The 24,933-nt window shown below is 42.3% G+C and overlaps 1 protein-coding gene across 6 annotated transcripts in view; it reads left to right on the top strand.

Moving 5' to 3' along the window:
- Positions 1-24,933, top strand: part of GRID1 (glutamate ionotropic receptor delta type subunit 1) — a 702,351-nt gene that overhangs the window by 600,112 nt on the left and 77,306 nt on the right. For all 6 annotated transcript variants that reach the window (XM_083614626.1, XM_083614625.1, XM_083614628.1 and 3 more), the window contains exons 9-10: positions 18,555-18,656; positions 20,996-21,193. In XM_083614626.1, coding sequence (XP_083470752.1) covers positions 18,555-18,656; positions 20,996-21,193 — 300 coding nt within the window. The remainder of the gene's footprint in view (positions 1-18,554; positions 18,657-20,995; positions 21,194-24,933) is intronic.

Genomic DNA, 24,933 nt, shown 5'->3' with positions numbered 1-24,933 from the left:
CATTAAGGATGCTTATTAAATTCCTGCTTCAGTTCAGGTGGCCGAGTGTGGCATAGGTAACTCATTACCCCAGAAGGATTCTAATTCAGAAGCATTTTACCAGAGAGCTACAAAGCAAGTCTATATTAGTGTGCATTAGGGATTTTAGTTATTATGAATTACATTCTTTGAAAATCTCATTTAGAACCAGGAACTGAAATGCTGTTGGAAGACTCGGAGGATTAATTCTTCCTGAACAATAGACTGTCACTGATCACTCTGTAAAGTAATTACGCCAAATTTAATTATTGTACAAGCTCATTGTCAGATAGGTGGAGTGTGCCCAAAAGAGAGTTTGAAAAGGTGCCACAAAAGTGTATGTGCTGGTTTTGGGAGCAAAGGGGGGAAATTACACATGTTTTAATTTAGCACGGCCTAGTACTGGGCTTTTCTAATTAATGCATTGGGTTAATGGAAGGAAGGGGCTAGTTTGCACATTTTTTTAGTATCTGCAATGTGACAAAACCAAATATAGAACCGGAAAGTTGGAATGGATTGGAGGGGACATGCAGTGTAACCTCCCCATGGGAAAAATTACAATTAGTGGGAGTGCATTAAACCTGGTTGAATCATGCCCTGTAATTTTTGCAAAACAGAAAGCACATTTTCCCATTGATAATAGATACCTGTTTAGTTTTAATTTTGTAAAAGTGTTTGCCTTGAATCTCTGCCAGTATGTGTACTGGAATTCTACTGTCTCTGATACTTTTGTTGCTTGCTGTGTACTTTATGCTTATCACCAAATGCCATCTGGATTAATAAAATTGGTTGCTCAGAGAAATAATTTCTGTCTGTTAGTCAAATTTGAATATTGAACTCGTAGCTGACATTTTTTCTAATTAATAATGCCAGAATACTAAATATGCCTTGAGAAAAGACACCACAAGCCAAAGAATGAAAGATTTACATGTGACTTTGTGATACAATGTAGGGTATCCCCACGCCTCTTTTAGAAGGATAAGCAGATAAGCTCAGTAAGCCAATATTGCAAATAATAATGAGTCTGCTGTATAAATAGTGTTGGAAAGAGGCAGTTCTGTGTTTTTAAGAGCTAATGAGAATTGAGTAGGATGGTGGTATGTTCTGCTTCCAGAAAATTCTCTCTCTCTCTCTCTCTCTCTCTCTCTCTCACACACACACACACACACACACACACACGAATAGAAAAGGGAGGAATACACTATGGGAAACAGATCCTTAGTTGTTTCCCTAGTAAATTAGAACCATTAAACTGCAACCTTATGGAGATAAGCATGCATACCTTCTTAATATTGCCAAGTAAGGCTAATTTGTTTCACAGAGAACTAATTATCTGCTGGATAAAAAAACAATTCCCTTGCACAATTCCCTATGTTGAACAAAAACAGTTTGTTTGTTTTTTGAAATCTCTGGAAGAGCAGTAAGCAGAGCTGTAAAACTAGAAATCTGCAGTTCAACTGTTACCTCTGCTGCAGACATACTTGGTGGTCATAAGCAAGCCACTTTCAGCCTCAGTCCACCACCTTGCTATCTGGAAATAATGATCCTGACCTTCCTTACAGAAAATAATATATTAAAGGACTAAGTGTTGCACATTCACATATGTTCTTCCATTCATGGGAAGCCCCAGTGGCGTAGCGTGGGTTGTCAGCACCCGGGGCAAGGCAAGTAATTTACGCCCCCTAACCCATGGATTTGCGCCCCCTAACCCGTGGATTTGCGCCCCCTAACCCATTGATTTGCCCTAACCCCAGATGTTGCGCCCGGTGCGGTCCGCCCCCCCTGCACCCCCCACGCTACGCCACTGGGAAGCCCCCTTGTGTGTGCCAATGGATCTTTGATTCATTTCTGGCTGATTCCCATTTAACACACTGTTTTGGCGGGCTCCCATCCCTCCAGAGCAGATTTTCTGGGAGTGTCGGAAAAATGGCACAATGACAAAAATATCCCTTTGTGCTACCTGCATCTTTTGTGGTAGCTGAGAGGACCCTTTCTGTTGTGGTGGTGGTGAGAAAACAATATTATAAAGAAGCATTTTCACCCCCATCAAATCAGAAAGCTAGAATAGAAGGGACACTTTACAAGCAGGAAAAAAAAAACCATTACTTGAAGGATCACCTTTTCCTGTATGAACTTCCCCAAGCTATATGATCTTCAGTAGAGGCCCTTCTCTTGTTTCCCATTAATAACAGAAAGTCATATGATGGGCATATGAGAATTGGCTTGTTCAGTGACTGCACCTAGGTTTTGCAGTTGCAATAGTAAGGAAGCCTGTTTGGACCCTAGCTCCCCTTCTACTGGATTTTAATCAGCTGCTGAATACCTTGTTTATTATTGTTGTTGTTATTTTTATTAGTTATGCACCTGGTGCAGAAAATTAAGAGTACAGAACTATTTTATTAAGGCAGTTCCAGGTGAACCCTTAGGTCTTCCATCTCTTTTCTCTTCAGTACCAAACTTCAAAATGTTGCTTAAATTTGAGAGAATTTTAAGAGCAGTTTCTGGTTCACTGTATGGAGCTGCTGACAAGGAAATGTATGAGAAAAACCTGGGTATATAAGAATCGAGTACTAGCAAATATTTGTTTGTACATTGTTAGTGTTCCAGCTATTCTTTTACGATTATGCCAGTTATGGACTTCCGCTTGAGGCGCCACAGAAGATGGCTGAAAAATTCCATCGCTCCGTCTCTCATGGGGTAATTAGAGGCTGAGATGGGAGTAATCAGCCTCCCAAAATCTTCCCGGGGGGTACGGGAAGACACAGTCTCATCCGCGGATGCCCAACAAAAAAGCCCCAAATTCGGAAGGAAGGAGGAGCTGGGGGCACTGGATGGAAAGCCCCTGAGAGAGTCTGGCTCTCCTGGATGCTGTCTCCATGAGCGAATCAAGTTCCATTTCTTAAAATGAAAAATTGGATTTAAGTTTTGGACATGCTTCGAGTGAGGAGGGAGGAATTACTCTGCTAATTAACCCAGCCATTGAGGTGCCAAAAAAGACTGAGTGGAAGAAGCATTAACATCTAAGTTGGTATGTTGGAATGGAACAAAAGCGGGGGGGGGGAGCCTCTCTTATTATTGCACTTTGCTTTATTATATTATTTGGCAAAAAACAACAACAGAAGAACCGTTTACATTATGTATAACAAGCGAGATTAGAAAGTTTTGTATTTGGTGATATAATATGGCTCTAAAACTATAAAATGTTTGGAAATAATACTACTATATAATTAAGGCTTATGATCTTTGACTTGCTTGGAAGAGGATAAAAGATTCTCCAATTTGTTGACATCAGACAGAAGCAGGATCTCATTCGCTGCTGGAGAGACGGTAAAAAAAACCTTGGAGGGTTTCCTGGATTCTATGTGGAAGCTGTGTCACACTTTTAATTTGGAAATCCGCCATGATTGGAAGTCCAGACCCGGCTGCAGAATTACAAATAGTCATAGGGGGAGGTGAGCCTTTAATATGTCATTATATTTTTGTTTCCAGTTTGATTCGGTAAATCTCCCCTGGAAAGGCTAATGTTTGATGCAACCAGTCTGGGAAAATTACTGAGCATATGCTTAGACTTGATTTCATCAGAACTGAGTGAAGATGGCGGCTGCCAGCAGTGAAAAGACTTTTGGATTGATGCGGCAGAAACACCAGCATGTGAGGAGATGCTGCAAACTTATAGAGGGGAATCATAGACATAAAATCCACACAGAAACACCTCATTGTTTGTTTTAACTCGCTTGTGGGAACAGCTCAGAAGCTGTGAAAGAGTGAAGGTCAACAACAGAAAGAATTAGAGGAAACATCGGAAATGACTATGAAAAGCAGTAGAAGTATGAGATGATTAGAGCCCTCCGAACTTGAAGCATGGGAAGTCCTATTAAAAATTTATAATTTTGCAGAATATTCGGACTATTTGATATGTATATGTATAATTTGGAATATTTAATGTGATTTGATTGGATTGTTAAAATGGAAAATTTAATAAAAATGAATTTAAAAAAATACAATTATGCCAGTTATGAATTTTCCCTACGTACTATTTACATCCCAAACAGTAGTTGATATTTAGCAGAACAGACCCATTGTGCAGAACCAACCCTTTCTTCATATCACTTTCTACTTATATACCTTTTATTTTCCTTCAAGTTCCTAGTGATCGCCCAATTTTTTTGTGGGACGGGATTGACTGTATGAATCGCATTTCTCAGATCATACCATTTGCAAACTGTTCACTCACCCATGCTGAAGACCCATGCTGAAGACTTGTGAGCGTTCAGTATACACTTATCTTCTATTTGCTGAGTATGGTTTTGCCTTAACATGTAATTTAGACCTTTCAATTGATATAGAGAATCCACATTCATAGGACGGTGATTTGGCTGGCAAAAGCCATAGCATTGATTCATGGCATTATATTTTCCAGTGTGATGAAGGGGCTATGTGATGCTTGATGCACACCAACCATTTTACAGCTATATACTTCTGTTCATTTCCCAGTTGGCTGCTTTGTTATAACTTTGACAGGGGCCATAAGTGTTTGTCAGTTTCTAGCCTGCAACACTGGCATATTCTATCCTCCCCACAGAGGATCACTGGACTGAATCCCAGCATGTCTTCTTTTCTTTAACCTTAGCATGTAACCAATATGAAATGTATATTGTATACGTCCTTTCTGGCTATGTAAAATGAGTTTTTCCTCTTGAAGGCATTTTGTTTATCTAATGCCTGAAGAGCTTTCAGTGGACGCCAAGGACTAAAATATTCTTGCTCGGTAGTTTCCGATGGTTGCTGGCTATTAAGTACCTATGGTTTGTCTCTGCAGGGGAGGAGGGAGGAGAGAAACATTTTGGAGTTTGAGCAAAATCCACAGAAATAGAAATCTGACTTTTTTTGGCTAGCTGAGAGTTCTAAGAACCTGCTCTTTGGAAAACTGATTCTCTGCAGATCAGCATTGCCTATCTGTGTGCTAGCTTACCTCCATTCCACCCCTTTTCTTCAACCTGTTTATTTGAAATTGAACACACACACACACATACACACACACATTTTCCCGTCTATAAGACACCCCCTATTTTGGGGAACTCAGATTTAAGAAAATGTGAGAGATGTATAAGACACCCCCTAATTTTTTACTTTATTTTTTAGGGGGGAAACCTAGTCTTATACACAGAAAAATACGGTATATATGTCTCTTCAGCACACTCAACTCACAAGAAAACTGACCCTGTAAATATTGTTTCCTGGAACTTTGTGGGAAGCCCCGGAACAGTATTTTTATTAGACAAATGGTCCATCCCCCCATATGTTTCCAATATTTTAGGCTTTTGAAGTGATGCATTCTTTTCCAAATGCAAGGTTATAAGTGGAAAAGTAGATTTTGGGGCTTGGTCAAATGTCCCACTCCTCCTCTGGTGAAGCTGCAAGGAGTAAGCCTTTGCTTCTGTTTGTTTGTTGTTGTTCTTTAACAACTATGGTTTACCATAATGTTCAAACACGGGCAATCTTTGGTTAGCCTGAACTATAGCTTGGGGTGGGGGGTGGGTGCATATATGTGTACAGAGGATACAGGAATGCATTGTCCTGGTGCCTGCACAATATGGCCCCTCTTCGCTTACATCTCTCGTAATGACTGGCATTTTGTTAATAATGCACCATCTTCTCAATTCTGTGCCCTATGGGAAATAAACACAAACTTTTATGACACTATAAATGACTGCCACTACCATATGCGTATCTCAGAATGGATTGTCATGCTTTGTTGCTGCTGCTTTTACTTATTGTGAATGCTTCTCACTCAAGTTTAAGCGTACATTTTAAGAACAGCCAATGTCCTCCTCTAATTTCTTCTTCTTTTGCCTTCATCAGCGTTTTGTGGTCATTCTTCCTTTAAAGATTGGCATTAATTGGAGCAATTTATTTCACCACAGGTGGACACGGTGTATTTATAACCCTCAATGTCTCATTATAACAACCTGTGCTTATAACAACCTCTTCTGGTTGACTGCTGTTTCCAATCAGTATGTATGTGATGACAGCCAATACATTTGTTCAAGCTTCTGTGACCTCCCTAGACATCACTAATGTAACCCAGGGAAAATATTAACCATTTTGAAATGTCATAATGGTTGTTGGTTCCTAATAGCAATATATAATGTACACCTGCACAGATTGTGATGCACCGAGCTGATTTCATCCTAGTCATAGGTGGTGGTCCACCAGGAACTTTATAAAATTGGATTTATTTATTTATTTTGCCACTTGCCTGGGATTGGGGAGTAAAGGGGGCATGTTTGTCAAATGCGTGCTTGTTTGCCTTGATGGCTGCAAGCTGTACAGGTCTGATCTAAGTTAATGTTTTATCATCACCAATGCTCATTGTAGTCAAGAAAGAGCATCACAATTGAAGTCTAGTTGCACAGAACTAGAGAAAGTTTCCTTTACCTGCCAGTGTTTGGAAATTCAGTACAAAACAGGTAGGTTTGAAAATAAAACCAACTTGGGGAAAAAAATAACAACAGAATGAAATTGTGGGCAGGATTTGAAATTTGAGCAACAGGAAGAAATGATAATATAAGAAATAGAGGAATTAGATGATGTGTGATGTAATAGAGGAATATGAATTATGCAGTATATAAAAGGGATGACTATAGAAAACAGCATGGAAGGGAAGGTGATTATAAGAGAAATGTATGTTTGAAGTTTGAAATTAATTGGTTAAAGTAATGAAAACCTAATAAAAATCTTAATAACAAAAAGAAAACCAATATTATTAATTTTTAAAAAATGCATTATCTATTTAAATGTTTGTATCCAGCCAAACACACATTCCAGAATCTGTGGCCACAATGCCTCCAAAATTAAGCAAAGTTCAGTCCCATCGATTTGAGTTGGGCGCATTGAATCCCTTGCGACTTCAGGCATTCTTCACTGTGGCTGGATCTTACGTTGCATTATCAGCAATGTTAAAGACTTCATTTTGCCAGCATGTGTTTACATAAAGACTTACAGGTCCTTTCTTAACTGATTATCAGCTGACCTTCTGGAAAGCATGCTCCCATTATGAGGGAAAAAAGCACTTCCCAGGAGGACGTTGCAAAGTAGTTTATCTGAACTAGCAGTTTAGTAGTTTTTGCAAGCTTATGCAAAGGGTGTGAGGCAGGAGGAGCTGCCTGGTTGGTTGCTGCAGCTCAGTGGAACATGCAAGAGGAAGGTTCAGGCAGCAATAGCACTGGTGTCTGGCTTCCACATACCCTGTGTCTGTCTCGGCTGCTTCCATGATGTTCCGGTGGGGAATTAATGACTGCTTTAGCTTGATCTGTTGTTTTTAGCTGCCTCCATCTCTGTTTATTTTCATTTAAGGTTTGATGAGATTCTTCTATGGGTATGCATAAATTCCATTTATCAGCTGGTTATCAGCACTGAAGAAAGGAGTGCAATACATCTTTAATAATAAACAAACAAACAAATAAATTTAAAGTTCTGCACCTTTTGGCTTTTGCTCATCGAGGCATCGGTTGCAGGGAGAAGAATATTAGCACCTTGAGCCTTTGAAATGGCACAAGGTGCCTTAGCTTTGTGTGGAGTCATGATCTCATTGCTCTGGGCCATTGTTGTTGTTGTTTTCATCCAGCCAAAAATGTTTAATTATTTAATCAAGTTGATGAATCAATTGCTGTAGCTGCCCTATGAATCAGCAGTCTTAAAAAGATTAATCTTTTAGGAGAAATCTATTGAGCGGGATTGAGTTGATGGTGGCAAGGCTAAGATAGATAACCCTGGCTGCAACCGTGGTCCAGTTACACAAATTGTAAAAACAAAACAAAAACCAGTGTTGGTTTTGTGTGTTTGTTTGTGTATGGGTATTGGCCCAGTAACAACAAACCATGAGGGAAGAGTATCAGTTTTGAGGTTCATTTATCCCCCTCATTCTTGGCACCCAAGGAGTGGAGGTTTAAAAGTTTCTGCTACTGGTTTGCTCTTGCTGCAGTTTCCTCTTTTGACTAAACTTGGGAAGTTGCTTTATATAAACTACAGTTGCTTAACTAGCTAGGATATTGAACTAGGATCGTGGTTCATTTATGTCTGAACTGAGCTTCTGTGTGTTATTTACCAGTAAGAAATATTTTAAGTAGCCTTTATTTGGATTATTTGTTCATTTATTTACTGCCTTTTTAAACTGCAACTTCACCACATGGTGCCAGGGCAGGGTATGTACATAAAGCAATATATAGTAGTACCTCGGGTTACATATGCTTCAGGTTACAGACTCCGCTAACCCAGAAATAGTGCTTCAGGTTAAGAACTTTGCTTCAGGATGAGAACAGAAATCATGCTCCGGCGGCGCGGCAGCAGCAGAAGGCCCCATTAGCTAAAGTGGTGCTTCAGGTTAAGAACAGTTTCAGGTTAAGAACGGACCTCCGGAACGAATTAAGTACTTAACCCATGGTACCACTGTATAAACCAGCAAAGTAAATGGATGTTCCTGCTATGTTTCTGTGTTTTAAAAGTATATTATATAGCACATAGACACAATATGTGGGCCACATGTGGCCCCCACAGGCCTTTGCTGTGGCTCCCCTCACATTTTCCATGCCTCCCTGTCACCAATTGGCATTTGTGCTCCCCTCAGTGTGGGCCGAGAAAGCTATTCATTTGTTCTCCTTTCCCAACACATTTGAATGCAACACAAGTGATTCCCGAGAAAGAGAAGAATGCATTTCACTGAATTTGGTCTAGGTTAATGATGTATCTTACAGAATGTGACTGCACATAACTTTTTAGAATTTCACCTCCTCTACAATAAAGAATCATAAACTCAGCAGAATAGATTCCTTTTTCTCTCGTAGCAGGAAGCACTATCCATTTTTATGGTATCTCTCTAGCACTGCATTGCATAAATTGTGACCCGTGAAGATTAACAGAGCCTGCCAATCATATCTGGTGGCCTTCCAGATCCTTAAAACCTCATCTCCTCATCCCAGGTTTTGCAGTTCTAGGCCGGCAGCAAAAAAAACCCCCCAGTAATCTAATGGGCTACCAATAAATTGCTTGTGCCCTATGTTCAGCTTGGTGGATAGTATTGTGTAAGCCTTTATAGAAAATGTGAACTTTCATTGCCATTAATTCAAGATGAAGCTGTATATTTTATTAAGGCTATATTTTAATCAAGTTGAAGGGGGTCCTGAATTGGGGATGAGCTAAACACTGGATTTTTAGTGTCTCCTACCTGGACCCATTTTGGAACAGTTTCCAGTCTATATACCATAGGTTCAGTTTTAATCTGAAATGGGTCAGTATATCCCTCTGTCTCTTCCTCCTTCCCTGCCAGCACCACCTTACTTAATGTGAGCAAACTTGTTTTCTACTGCTCTGGAGGCTAGAACTCAAACCAATGGCTTCAAGTTATAAGAGAGGAGATTCCGACTAAACTTCAGGAAGAACATTCTGATAGTAAGAGCTGTTTAACAGTGGGATGGACTACCTCAGAAGGTTGCAGACTCTCCTTCCTTGGAGGTTTTAAAGCAGAGGTTGGGTGGACATCTGGCATGGATACTTTAGTTGAGATTCCTCATTGCAGGGGGTCAGACTAGATGACCCTCTAGGTACCTTCCAACTCTACAATTCTATGATTTTATGAATGTTGCATCAGGGACCGCAGTCACAATAATGTTGCACAGACCCATTGCATAATTCCCTAGCTGCAGAGAGCTATATTTTCTATGATCCTAGCTTCCTTGGACACTTGACCAGAAAGCTCATCTCCCTCTACAAAGATATTGTGTGTGTGTGTGTGTGTGTGTGTGTGTGTGTGTGTGTGTGTTCTGAACCATGACGCTGCCACAAGGTGTACCCCAGAACATTATTTTTTTGTTCTGCATGCATTGTAGTTCCCTGATAGTAAATATCTGTGCAATATTGTTTTTAGAACAAGATGCTCATATTCTCATGATTAAGATTTCATGAGCAAAAGTTGAAACCCATTACCAAAATTCAGATACCACCCACCCCTTCCTCTACCCCTCCCCTGAATTTGCATTCTGTGATTGTATCGGGAAGGCAATGAAGTTTGTCTAGAATGATTTGTTCAATATAAAATCATGCTGTTTAATCTTCATACTTCCATTATTCTGTAGTGGTGGTTTATTATCCATTATATGACACCGTTAATTTGTATGGCACTTTACCAGCAGAAGTCACATTTATCGACTGGAAGGAACAACCTAAACCTCTTTTAGCAAGTTGATTGGATATGCTATGACTCTGGAAGTTGGCTGCCCTAGTTGCGTTTGTATATGTACCGAGGAAGGAATTTTCAGGATTGACATTCATGAACTCATCTCTGCATCAGAAGGGGCCAGGGCCAGGTGCCTTTCAGATTGGCTATGATGCAATGCCATCTCAAACCAAATCATTGTTGTGTTGTGACTGGCCCAGGATAGAAGTCAAAGATAAGCAGTGTTTTAGATAATTGACAGCAGAGATGGGCAGAACCTCTCGGCTCCACTGTGCAGAAGGTAGAACAAAATCATTCATTCTGTCAAGGTGCTGGAGTGGGTTGTGGAATCCAGAATTGCATTTACAATCAATTTGTGGAATCCAGAATTGCATTTACAACAAAAATGCAGGGGGAAGCATTTTTACCAGGCTTCCCTCCTGGGGTGCAAAAGTACAGAATTCGGTATCTCCCAAGTCACATCCAAAATGTTTCCAAGTGCTTTGTTTGCTTATATATTGTGCTTATACTCCACCTTTCCTTTAAGGAGATCAAAGCAGCATACACAACTCTCCCCTTTCCCATTTCAACCTCAGCGACACTGTGAGCTAGGTTAGGCTGAGAGACAGTGACAGGCCCACGATCCAAATAGTGTGCAAGCTTTTGCATTTTCCAGAACTCTTCCTTAAAGGTAAAGGTAAAGGGACCCCTGACCATTAGGTCCAGTTGTTGCCGACTCTGGGGTTGCGGCGCTCATCTCGCTTTATTGGCCGAGGGAGCCGGCGTACAGCTTCCGGGTCATGTGGCCAACATGACTAAGCCGCTTCTGGCGAACCAGAGCAGCACACGGAAACGCTGTTTACCTTCCTGCCGGAGTGGTACCTATTTATCTACTTGCACTTTGACGTGCTTTCGAACTGCTAGGTTGGCAGGAGCTGGAACTGAGCAACGGGAGCTCACCCCGTCGCGGGGATTCGAACCACAGACCTTCTGATAGGCAAGTCCTAGGCTCTGTGGTTTAACCCACAGTGCTACCCGCGTCCCAAACTCTTCCTTAGGCTAAATGATAAAAGTACTTTAGCCACATTATCAGGGAATTCGAAACTGGAGGAACACCATCTTATGCAAGCAAAAGGTGGGACTTTACTCCCTGAGTGAGCATTTTCTTCAGCTACAAGGTAAAGCTGGCCAATCTGCAGGGGCGTAGGAAGGGGGGTGGGGGGTGCGGCCCACCCCAGGTGTCATCCCTGAGGGGGTGACAAAATGGCACACCCTGGGGATGTGCCTGAGCCACGTTCCTCTCCTGGGAGTGACGCAGTGGCTTGGGGCCCCGCGCTGCCCGAAACGGCAGCATGGGGCTTGTGTCCACCAGGCTGACTCCATGGGCAGCTCGCTGGCCATGCCCCTGGGCAGATCGCCATGCTGCCCCCCCCCGGGTGGATCGCTACACAACCCCCATGGGTAGCTTGCCATGGTGACCCCTGTGGGCAGCTTGCCCCACCTCCGTGGGCGACTCTCCCCACCCCATGGGTGGCTCTCGCCACTCCACCGCTATGGGTGCTGGGGCAACTAGCTATGCCTCTGCCAATCTGGCTTATAGAATCATAGAATGGTAGAGCTGGAAGGGTCCCTGAGGATCATCCAGTCCAACCCCTGCAACAAAGGAATATGCAGCTGTTCTGTATGGGGATTGAACCTGCAACCTTGGTATTATCAGCATCATGCTCTAACCAACTTTCTTTTTGTTACATAGCACACCTAAAACGAATCTCTACTTATTTTAATGTAAGGAATGCCTATTTCTCTTGGCCACCTACCAAGAAACCTGTGTGTTTCTTCTAAGGATGGAAACAGATCTGAGTAACGTCTGTATTTCCAGAGACGGGGAATCAACCATTATGCTTTTCTTTGCGGCAGGAGGCTTTAGTACAATCTGAATTCTGGATAGCAACCTTTAAAAAGTCTCATTTGGATGTCTGCTAACGCCTCCCCTACTCAGCCTTAAAACTCTTGCCAGATGCAGACACAGGTGGCTTGGTCAGTAGCGAGACAGGAAGTAAAGTATAACTGCCTATATAGTTATTTCTCCCCTAATTGAACCTATATGCATATTTGATAGCTGAAGCTGCACACTAAACTGGCAACAGAGCTAACCCAATACTTTCCCCTACAATATGGATACAGATTATGTTTATCCTCGGAATATTGACATTCCAGTTACAAGGATTATCTCACTATGGATGTTAAAAGAGCAGACAACATATTTAACACAAATATGTTACAAAATGAAATCAATACCCAATGAAAGTTTAAAAGAAAATCCATTGAAACAATCTGCCACAGTAAACAGTACAACACAAATATAAGAATTGCATATGTAAGCAGGACTCTTTCTGTCTAGTTTAAGTTAATATTTCACCTGTGATTAGACCAAGAGGAAGTTGCAGGAAATTCTCCAATAGCTTGTTTTGGTTTAACCAGAAGCACAACCATTTTCTTCTGCTCATTAGTCAAGAGATTGGAAGAAAGCATGAAAGTTTATTCAATGAGTGCATTGCTTAATCCTGACTTATCTAATTGGTGACTTTCTGAATGTGAATGATGTAAAATGGATCGTACAATAACTGACACCTTTAAATATTCCAGTTTACCTTCCCCAAAGCAAATTCCATGTACCATTCAGAAATTACAAAAGGAGACTACTGCCTTAAACTTCCTGAAAATATCCTTATACCAAGGCTATCCACAGTTCTTGTCATTCTGATTCTCTTATATCAAAACTCTGATATTATTTGTGCTAAAGCATGGGTCAATTCCTCTGGTTGTGTACATGCCGTTTTCTCATTTAACTCACCTGGTGAATTATTTAGCTATTGAAACTGCTGTGTATTACGTGACTTAACAAATAAAATAAAATATTGGGCTATATAATATTGGATCTGAGGGAGTCAACTTCACAATTCAGTAAATCAAGAATTTAAAAATAAATGAAATAAACTGGATTGCCTTGGCAGATATATTTTTCCTGGGACCAACAGATTTGTTCTATAACTGGCTGATCCCTGTGAGCAGTTGTTTGTCATCATCAGATTTAGGAGCTGTTATCTCTTGCTTTATTTTATATATAAATTTCTACAGATTTAGAAGCTGTTATCTCTTGCATCAGTTGATGACTGTTGTGTAACCTCTGGCTCTGAGAGTCCTGGAAGAAGGTATAGCTAATTTCTGAAAGGAATGAAGATTGTACAAGTCTTATCAAACAGCAGCAGGACTCATTTGGTTTAACCGTGCTGGAAGTTAGTTTTTCAGGCACTGATCTTGACAGGTCAGCTGTCAAAAACGGGTGTCTGTATCCATAAATTCATCGATCCTACAGAATGCATTCCTGCCTCCTAGAACAAGTGCAACTCAGAATCGACACATTTGTGAACAAATGGGATGGTTAGGGGCCTAGAGATTCAGAGGAGGGGGGAGCCTTTTTGGTAAAAGGCTTTCTTCATGTCCTGTTATTAACCTTATCTGCATTGTTATTATTTTTGAATGCAGTGTAGAATTTTACCCTTGCATACAAAAAAGATTTTTATGTGCTGGCTGGTATGAAATAAAAGGAAACTATAAGCATGCCTTAGAGAAATTCTCCTCCTCTTTGGACTGTTTAATATGCAAGAAGCAAATTGTAGCTCTCTTTCTTTTTTTGAGTCAAACATAATAGAAAATCTTACTTATGTTGGCTGATTTCCAGAATTCCCTAGCCTTGGTGCTGAATTTATTTAGATTTCTTCAAAGGTAACAAATACTTAGCCTTAAAGAGAAAGGTCCCAAGCCATCCAAAGTCAGGAATGACTACCTTTTTATTGATTTCAATGAGATTTAGTCATTATTAAATTTAATAAGATCAAAGGATTTTGTGTGTTAGATGACTCCTGACCACAATACCTCAAGGGCCACCTCTCCCCTTATGAACCGACCCTGCACTGTTTGACCGAACTGACCCTCCCACTGGTTAGATTTGTATTCATACAATCATAGAATTGTAGAGTTGGAAGGGACCCCAAGGGTCTTCTAGTCCAGCCCCTTGCAATGCAGGAATCATATATAAAGCATCCATGACAGATGGCCATCCAGCTTTGCCTAAAAGCCTCTAGGCAAGAGAGCCCACCACCTTCCTAGAAAGTCCCTTCTATTGTGAAAAAGCTCTTTCTGTCAGTAAGTCCTTTCTTATGTTTAGCTGAAATCTCCTTTCCTGTAGCTTGAATTTTTATCATTTGATCATACTCTGTCAAAGCATTCCTGCAATAATTCTTGCACACAATAGATTCTTAATATTCCTCTTTTAAAAAATAAATTTACATCCTGTATTTCAGAAAATGTCTCACAACGTGGCAAACGATAATATGTAAACCATTCCAATAAAACACAGAAAATCATTTTAAAAAAAAATACTCAGAGGTAAAACACAAGGAATCAACAACTGACGAAACTAGCAGCCAGCCCTAGATTACTAAAATCTAGCTGAGCTCATCAGTATAAAAGAGACATCAATAATCAATAGGTGTCAGTAATGTGAAGATTGCTTCTAAATTTTATGGATATGTTCTGCACTGGAAAAAGAAAGGGTGGCTACCTCTGTCTCCGTGGCTTCTAAATACCAAATAATGGAAATCGCGGGAGCTGAGAATGCTCCTGTGCTTAGATCCTGCTTGCTGGCTTTCCACAGGCAACTTATTGACCACTGTCCGAACAGGATGCTGGACTCAATTGGCCTATTCCAGCAGACTCTTCTTAAAGTTCCAAGATGTTAATCAGGGAGGTTCAAGGGAACAAAATGTGTTGAGAAATAGGGCTTTGTATTCCCTGATAACACATTTCTAGTTGTGGGGGTCTTGGCTGACCATAATTGGGCTCTCCCCCCCAATCAATAGATCACAATGGTCAATCCATCTCCTTTAAATAGGCAGGGTCACAATGGCCAGTCCTTCTCCTTCAAGTAGGCCTCATCATCATTAGCTCACAATGCACAACTTGTCTCCTTCAGGTAGACAGTGTCATCATTAATGGTCATCAGTAGGTAACAGTGGCCAGCTTTGTTCTAAGAAGGCAGCATCAGCAATCAGGCGCATTAGTCTCTCTCTGCCTCACTGAAGCTGGCAGAAGCACAATGACCCCTCATTTCTCTCTGAGGCAGTCAGAGGTCTTTGGGAAACAGCAGCTCTTACTTTCTTCTGTACTCCACCACATTAGTATTTCATGTCTAAAACTAAGGAAGAGTCACAGGTAAGGCTGTTCCTGTTGTGTTTTCAGCACCTATTGAAGACCTTCCAGGAGTCTTTTTAAGTGGAGATTTTTATCCCATGCTGTATCTGTATGGGATTTGAAATTATTTTTACCTATGAAAGTGCTTTTAATCGTTATAACTCTTTTTGTACATGAAATTGCGTAATTCTTGTTATCACTGACGTGGGAAGTGATTTGGTATTGGAATTAAATATATACATTAGAAAGAGAGAGGGAGAGAGAGAGAGAGAGAGAGAGAGAGAGAGAGAGAGAGAAATTGCCACCACAGGCACATAACGTCAGTGGCTGGTGCAGAGAGAGTTGAAAGAATGTACACAGGAGACTGGTATTGGGCTGAATTAGGCCATAACTTTATTGATTACAGGAAAGAGTAGGTTTAGCTAAGGCTAAGGCTCGCCTGCTACCTAATAGGAACCCAGTGAAGTTGACTCTGTACTGGGAGCCACCCCTGACATGGATTGGGTGTAATGACCCTGCATAGGCCGCCACTGGGAGAGGTATATTGGCCCATTGGTCCCTCTGTGGAATCCCAGAAAGATTCACTCCTCCTGAACCCCTCTAATGGGGTACCCCCACAACTAAGGATCCAGCCCAATGCCTTATCTGCTATGAGGTAGGCGAAAACCTTCAAGCTGGCCAATTTGCTTGCAGGGAAAAAATCCTCACTGGTCCCAGATACCAAGTAAACCATAGTAAGGTGCACATGCCAAATTGCCAGCTCCCCACTAGGTGGACCTTTAATAGTCTGGGTGGGTGGGTGGAAAATCCTGCAACAGTCAGCAGACAGGGAGAGCTGCACTTGGCTGCTCTCTTAAATATGTCCCTACTTTGATTGGCCTAGCGGCCAAGGAATGGAAGGTCCAGCGCAGTCAAAGGTGGGTGGCACCAGGTGGCCAACATCACACAAGATGACGATGGCCTCCCTGGACCATCCACAGATGTGCCATATTGACAAAATGAGTGGAGTTGGGATGTGATGTGATTTGGGAAACAAATGTTGGAATGAACAATCTGCCAGGCACTTTGCACCCAGAATCAGTGGCAGACAGGATCTCAAAGCAATCTTCCCTTATATTAATAGCTTTCACCGTGTCCTCTTCTCAGCGCCCCTGAATATGATTGCCAAGTTGTGGCACCCTTGAACCAAACCCAGTGGCAGGGTTTTGTCACGAAGTGTCACAATGCTGCCTGATGTGTTTGCAATGCCAACTGGCCAGCAGCGACCTCAGGCATCAGGGTTCTTGTTTTTCCTATCCCCTCTGGCTTCAATTGCTATGTTGTTTTGTGTCCCCGCATTACGGCAGCCAGTGTGAGACAATGCGGATGCTGAGGTTTGTTTGCTTTGTTTTTATTTTAGTGAGTGTGCTGGAAAGGAAATTGACTGATTTTACAGAAACTACATGCATACCCCTAATGACTGCTACAGAATGCAGTTTTAAGTTTTGTAAGTCATAAGTGCTTAAGGGTGATCAGGGCTGGCCCAGCATGTTTTTCTGCTAGAGGCAAAACACAAAATGCCACTCCCGCCTCTGCTACATGCCTGCATGCCAAAGAACACCCACTGTACATCTTTTTGGCATGCGCCCACTGCTGCATGCACACGCAAACTGCCGCCTAGGCACATGGTGGAGAAGGTGGCGGTGGCAAGTGGCATGGAGACTGGATCTGCTGTCCCACCAAGCTTTCTGGAGCCTGCTGCCCTGTGGCGACTGCCTCACCTTGCCTCATATGTGGGCCAGCCCTGAAGGTGATCATAGGATCCAGAATTTGTGTACTGTTAAAAATGAAGAAAAAAAGTTACTTCCAGACTTTGGTAATAAGCTTATATTTATACCCGAGATCACGGAACAGTGCCTCTCCTCTCATCACATTAAAACAAGGATCTGACCAAGTCTGTGGCTTTTTCTCAAAGTGGGAGGAGTTTCCGCCTTTGTTATCTTTGAAACATGTGTGCCATTTACTGCGGCAGGCCATTAGGTTTGATGGACTTTTCTTTATGATGTTGTTCTGTGCGACTATAGTTTTAAGTTTTGCAATTATTCAGCTTGCTTAATTTATCAGGTTGGTACAATGTTCCACGTGGTTCATATCCCTAACGGCGCTTTTGCTACCACTGCGCCATGGCGCTTCGACAGCTATTACCACCCAATGCCTTTAGCTTTTCAGAGGGCTCAACCCATCCCAATACTCTGCTCAGGGAGGCCACACCTTGCCGCCACTCTGCTCAAGAAGCTGATGAGCCTCTCTCTGGTTCCTCTCCTCCGATGATGTCCCTCAATGCTCTGGAGCTGACTGCGTGGCCAGCGGCAGCTCCGGCCCCTCTTTTGTTCTTCATGAGCAGACCGGAGTGAAGCCTGCTCCAAATCAGTCTGCTCCAGTTGCCCTGCCCCCCAGGCCACTACACATAGATTAAAATTTGAATCTGGGTTTGGTGGGAACCCAGAAGGCCCCACCATGGCCAGGGGAACGGAGCAATGGTTGGCAAGACGGTGTGGCTGCAGGAGGACGGGGAAGCCACGCACCGGGCCACAAATGTCGCCCATTGCTGAACTGGGTGAACTGCCATTAATGTCTTAGCATGCATGATTAAACAGAGTATGCATTACAGTCCAGATTTGTGGTGTCAGATACCTGTTTCAGATGCTTCAAACCAACACTGATTCAAGTAGAACCAGAAATGCAAAAATGCCCTGAGATGAATGTGCATAATTATGGGAACAGAACTCCTAGGCAACCATTTTGATATAGAGACAAACAATTTGCTGTAGACTAAAGATGTACAAAAATGATCTATAGGAACGAATGTTTTGAAATAATACAGGCGGCCAATGTTCTTGTGCAACCCATTTAAAGCTCTGTAATTATGATCATAAAATTGTTTGGGTAATAGAACATTTCGTTCTTCTGCTCTCTCAGCCTTTTCTGTGTTTTCACGCATCTTTCTCGTCTAACTCCTCTTTGAAGTATTTTATGCAAAGATTACAAATGTATTATTTCCTCTTCATATTTGTTGTGTTATTTCCATTTGCAGTTGGCAACATGGGACTCTGAGAAGGGGCTGAACGGCAGTCTGCAGGAACGGCGCTTGGGCAGTGACTTGCAAGGATTAACACTGAAAGTGGTGACTGTCTTGGTATGACCATATTTGAGTTGAGGAAGCAAAATGCTCAAAAATGTTACTTGCTAGTCTCTCTCTCTCTCTCTCTCTCTCTCTCTCTCTCTCTCTCTCTCCTTCCTTCCTTCCTTCACCCAGCGTTTATTCCCCCCCCACACACACACTTTAAAGGTTTTGTTCATTTCTCTTGTCACCTGCAGCACGTGAATGCTGCATTATGCATAGTATTGCCTAATCAGGAAAACAGCCATGAGAATTTCCATTTTTGCAGATTCTCCACTGCAAGGGCCATGTGAAACTAGAGTTTATGAATGTTGTGTCAAGGTATCAAAATGTTACTTATGTATTGCCTTTTTATACCGCCTTTCTGCCAAGGCACCCAAGGTGATTTGTAATTTTAAATACTAAAAAAAAAAAAGGTGCATAGAATAAAGAACAGGCCATTGACAATCAATTCATGAACACAGGAAACAGTCGGAACACTGGTCCATCTAGCTCATAATTCTTTGTGGTCTCCCATATTCCATTGCAGTACAGTATGATACTTATGTAACACTTAGAGCTAATAAATATATACTAGTAGGGGGTGCCCGCCTGCTCACTTTGCTAGTCATGCTTGCTCTCCCTGCCTCAGTTTTACATTGCCCAGGGTTTCGCTGTCTTTGTTTAAGGTGGGAGAACTGGAGATTCAAAATTCCCTCTCCTCTTAGCCCAACTCCACATCACAAAACCTTTCCATTCCACCCCAGGTTTATCTCTAGCTGTCCACCCGTGTGGGGGGACTATATCTGTCCTCTACCTCCTTTGTCATGTAGGGCAGAGTAGGAGTTGAGATTCCTGTTAACTCTCAAGTGCCTCCCCACACAACTCTCCCATGTTTACCTCAAGTTACCTCCCCCTTTTTTGCGCTTGTGTGGGGAAGCCCCTACCGCCACACCTTCTAGGCTGGGGTCAAACCAATCTCCCTCCCCACACTCTAAACTCCCTCAGCAGACCCAAATCCTTATCTCCCACACCCAAGTTCCCACTCTTAATTTAAAGCAGGGGTAGGCCTCTTCATTCTTTTCCGTAAGCGCTTTCATACCAGGCAGTATGTTTGGGGAGTGGATGAAATAACGTGGACACGAGGAAGTTGCCTGAATAAACTTACCCCAGCATTACCCTCCATTTGGCTTCTCCTGCTTTTTCTATTGCTTTGGGAGTCCAAGGTGGGATGGTCAACATTCCTTCACCTGGTAACTTAGCAACAGTGCTTAAGCTTCCTTAGCAAAGGTGCTGCCTGCCAAAGGTGCTGCCTGCCATCTTAGAGTTGTCTCCATGCTTTGTTTTATAACTTCCTTTAGAAATGTCCATTGACAATGATAATGAGGTTTTTTTAGAGGTGTGGGATTCCACGCACACACTAAAATGTTGCAGGGTGCTATCTGACTTATGGCTCAGATTTTGAACTAAATAAACTAAAAAGAGAAAGGCTGATTTCCTAACCTACTGCAGCTCCGGAAAAAGAAAAACCTACAATGTACTTGCAAAAACAGCACCTAGCTTAGAAGTTATTTGCTGCATTGAACATTGTGACCTCAATATGTTGTTTTCTTTATGTATCAAAAGTGTATGGGCATGCCAGTTGCTTGTTTGTGATGTCAAATCCAAGTTGAAAGGAGACTCTAGTCTGCAATATGATGTATGCAAGCCCCCTCCACCTCGCAGCTTCAATTCTTTGTCCCCCCTCCCTTTTGCTTTTGCTATTCTCTAAGATCACAGTGCATTAAAGCAACTTAGAGTGCTTCAGTGAGATCTTTAGGACACCCCCTCCCCCTGCAATCTGTTATTCGCTTTCTCCCCTCCAGCTGTTAAGGGTCATGATCAGATCTCCTGTCTGTCCAGGAGGTGAGCTGTTCTACCCCTGAGAAGATGTCAGCAGCACTTTGCATAGATAGCCAAGAGCAACGGCAGTAAAATCAGTTGGGCTGGCATCCCCCTGGCAAGTGAGCGTGTAGTCTATGTCATATTGAAACCATCACCCTACAGGATCCCCTGTCCTCTTGTGGTTTCCAAAGTGCAGTTCATTAACTCCCAAAGTACCTCGGGGGGCCAGCCACTCTAAGATTTATTTTGGGGTTGGTTTAAAATTATGAATAATGGAAGAACGAGTAACAGATTTCTCACTTTTATCCTGGAAGTCTCTCCCCGCCCCCGCCCCCCTTGGAAAGTCAATCCAATAAATGTGAAGCTAAAGTGCTGGAGGCTTGGCAACATCACCATTCTGGGTGCCATTGATACCATGAGCTGGACTATCTTTGATTAATCATCTTTAAATTTCCATTTAAGCATCAGCTTAAACCTTGCTTTGTTCTCAGGAAGAACCTTTTGTTATGGTGGCTGAGAATATACTTGGACAGCCCAAGCGCTATAAAGGCTTCTCCATTGACGTCCTGGATGCACTTTCGAAGAATCTGGGCTTCAAGTATGAGATCTATCAATCTCCAGATGGCAGATACGGGCAACAGCTCCATAACAGCTCATGGAATGGCATGATTGGAGAACTAATTAACAAGGTATATAGGGCAGAAAGACTATATATTCTGTGAACTGCCTTGAGACCTCCGGGTATAGGGCGGTATATAAATTCAACTAATAATAAGACAGTCATACCTCATGTTACGTTTACTTCATGATACGTTTGCTTCATGATTACTTCCGGGTTTCGCCGCTTGTGCATACTCAGATGCGCAAAATGACGTCACGCACATGCGCAGAAACGGTGAATCACAATCTGCGCGTGCGTGGACGCGCTGCTGCGGCTTGCGTTCTATTCATGTTGCGAATGGGCCTCCGGAACGGATCCCATTCACAACCAGAGGTACCTGTGTAATAATAATAATAATAATAATTGGAGAACGAACTCAACAAGGCAATCCTATACCTGCCTAATCCCTTATACCTGCTTAATGAGACTTACTCCCAGGTAAATGGGTATAGGATTTGACCTAAATTGAGGATATGTAACATGTCAACTAGAGGGACGCGGGTGGCGCTGTTGGTAAAACCTCAGCGCCTAGGACTTGCCGATCGCATGGTTGGCGGTTCAAATCCCCGCGGCGGGGTGCACTCCCGTTGTTCGGTCCCAGCGCCTGCCAACCTAGCAGTTCGAAAGCACCCCCGTGTGCAAGTAGATAAATAGGGACCGCTTACCAGCGGGAAGGTAAACGGCGTTCCGTGGGCTGCGCTGGCTCGCCAGATGCAGCTTGTCACGCTGGCCACGTGACCCGGAAGTGTCTGCGGACAGCGCTGGCTCCCAGCCTATAGAGTGAGATGAGCGCACAACCCTAGAGTCTGTCAAGACTGGCCCGTACGGGCAGGGGTACCTTTACCTTTACCTAACATGTCAACTATATGGAGCCACTTTGCCTGCCTCAAAATATTGCCACTGTAATAATTACTGCAATTAAAGACTAATATTTGGAATATTGCCTTTCTAACATCAAAATGTAGATACTTGGGATGTGCCAGAAATCCTTGGAAGATTTCATTAGCCTTATTGAAACAATATTGGCTTATTTTGAATATCTCAGATATTTTACCTAAAGAGAAACTTCCTATCTGTTTCAATTTAGCCTATAAGTGAAATCATAGGAATCTCTCCCTGTGAAAATTTGCTAGATTTGTCAACACACTTTTTTTGGTTTCCCCTTGAAATTCTGCAAATGTTTCACCTGAGGAGGAACTTGGAATTGCACTTGAATTTTCGTTTAGAGGAGAAATCCAGTGGCCACTCTAAAACAGATAACTTTGTGAAATGGCTAAAGGATGGAACTTACAAATAGGGGTGTACATTATATGCACACAACAGCAGACTACGAATTCCCCTTACATGCTTTATGGCATCCTTTCTGCTATCGCTTTCTTACTAAAAGCCACTCCACCTTGATTTCCAAGTGGGCTAGATGCATGCTTTTTATAGTAATGCTATTTTATAATGAACAGTTGAGTGGTTTCCCAAAGAGCAAGTTATAGTTTTGCCTTAAAAAGAGAGAGAGAGACTTTTAAAATGTAGAAAATGGAAAACACATCTCAAAGTGATTGAGTCGCAACTGATTTGGGGGCACTTGTGTTCACTTGGATTAAGTGAACGCTGCTTAAAGCAAAGCGGAACAGATTTCACCATTTAATCCTTAGGAGCACAGATGCTGGAATATATTTTGTAGGAAACATCACTTCATTTCTGACCGAGGTTGAACATTGTCATAGCGATAGAATGAAATCTTAGGCATTTATATTCAATGGTGTGGCCATTTCCAAATACTTTTGCTCTATTGCGTTATACTGTATTGCTTGTCACCTAGCATTTCTGCTCAGAGAAAGTTTAAGATGCAAATGAAAGCAAAACATAACATCAAAAAACTGTTATTGCTGTAATGCTGTACAGGAATATCCTTAATCTTATCACTATTTCAAAGCATCTCGGTAGTGGCGCCCGCCCTATGGAACACCCTCCCATCAGATGTCTAGGAAATAAACAACTACCAGACTTTTAGGAGAAATCTGAAGGCAGCCCTGTTTAGGGAAGCTTTTAATGTTTGAAGTTTTATTCTGTTTTTAATGTTCTGTTGAAAGCCGCCCAGAGTGGCTGGGGAAACCCAGCCAGATAGGCGGAGTAGAATTATATTATTATTATTATTATTATTATTATTATTATTATTATTATTAGTTCATGTCACCTTTGTTCTTTGTTTGTTGCTTTGAAATAACACACTCAGTCCTCAGAAAATCAGTCTGCTTTGGGAGCAATTCAGGATAGACTGTTTTGCACATGTGAAAAAAGCTACACATGAGCAGGGCTGGGTATGCAAAGCTCCACCTCCAAGTTGTAGAGCAGCCTTTCTCAACCCTCAACAAGGGGGTTTCCCAAGCTTGGGCCTCCTGCAGTTTTTGGACTACAGTTCCCATCATCCCTGACCACTGATCCTGCTAGCTAGGGAGGATGGGAGTTGTAGTCCAATAACATCTGGGAACCCAAGATTGAGAAAGGCTGTTGTATAGGGAGAAGCTGTGTGGTGGGAGGCCTCAGAGAAGCTCCCTGCTTTAGTCCATCACCTTCCACAAGTGGAAGTGGGAGTGGGTATAGAGCTCATATGCAAATCCTACACACAGGCAGAATTCCTGGGCAGGACTATGGGGCTCCTCTGTCCATTTCCTGCTAAGTGTTAAAGGGACACCATCAGCATCTTATTCTTCACAGCAAAATCGTTTTAGGAATGCAAACTTCTCCACCTTGTTTCTAATTGTTCATTTCTATTCATCATTGCAGCACAATTCATGCATTGATGTAGGGTACAGTGCGTACAAAAACAAGTTAGCACATAAGATGAATAGTTCATACAGTGAGTTGTATGCAGTAATAAGCAATCACCAGCACCCTGTGCTTTCTTCTTCATAATGGTTCAGTGAAATGTTTTGCACATCTAGAGTGGTTTTGGAATTGTGTTTTTCAAAGAGCAGCCCCACATATGCCGCAGATGGGAAGGTATTTGTGGACAAGGTGGAGACTTTCCAAAGGAGCTTTGTTATGACATAGGCTGACCTACCGTTTGACTTGGAGCAGTCAATAGTCGCAGTTCCACTCAGCACATCCCAGCCTTTTGAATCCCAGACCTTGGGTACTGAAATTTATTTGAATGGATAAGGGTCCTGCAATTATAGTTCATTTGCATACACAACAAAATCATGTTGTGCATTCTCTCCCCCCCCTCCCCCCGGACTTTACCATTTAGTCTGAATGTTCTTCACAACGCCCTCTCCCCTACACAGAAAAGTAGCAGGCAAGAGAGAAAGGCTCCCAGTGGTATTCTAGTTTTCTATGGGTAGAAAATCTGTTTCTTTCTTTCTTAGTTTTATAATGGTAGAACATTGAAACCTTCATGCCATCACCTGCAGCCTAAGAAAGAAACAGGAGAATTTCCACCCAAAGTTAACTAACTCGCTGCCCTCATGCTAAGCAGGGCATCGCATCCTTCCCCCACCAGAATCTGTGTCCACACCAGTGATAATGTCCCCAGCCCTTCTTCATTCTGAAGGACTTAAAATATGCAGAGGCCAGCGCCAGTCCAATATGTTTTGTTGCCTGAAGCGGAGCTCAGATGGCATCCCTTCCTTGCTTTAAAAAGCCTTACGGCACCATTTAGACACCAGTTCATCTATTACCAGCTCTGTGGTGCTTCCTGACACCAGTCACCTCACCCTGCAGCATGGCAGGGCTAGATATGCAATTTTTTTTTCCTTTTTACAAATAGCCAGA

Source organism: Podarcis filfolensis (genome assembly GCF_964270895.1).
Source record: "Podarcis filfolensis genome assembly, chromosome: 5".
Lineage (NCBI taxonomy): Eukaryota > Metazoa > Chordata > Lepidosauria > Squamata > Lacertidae > Podarcis > Podarcis filfolensis.
This window is presented reverse-complemented; position numbering and strand designations above follow the sequence as displayed.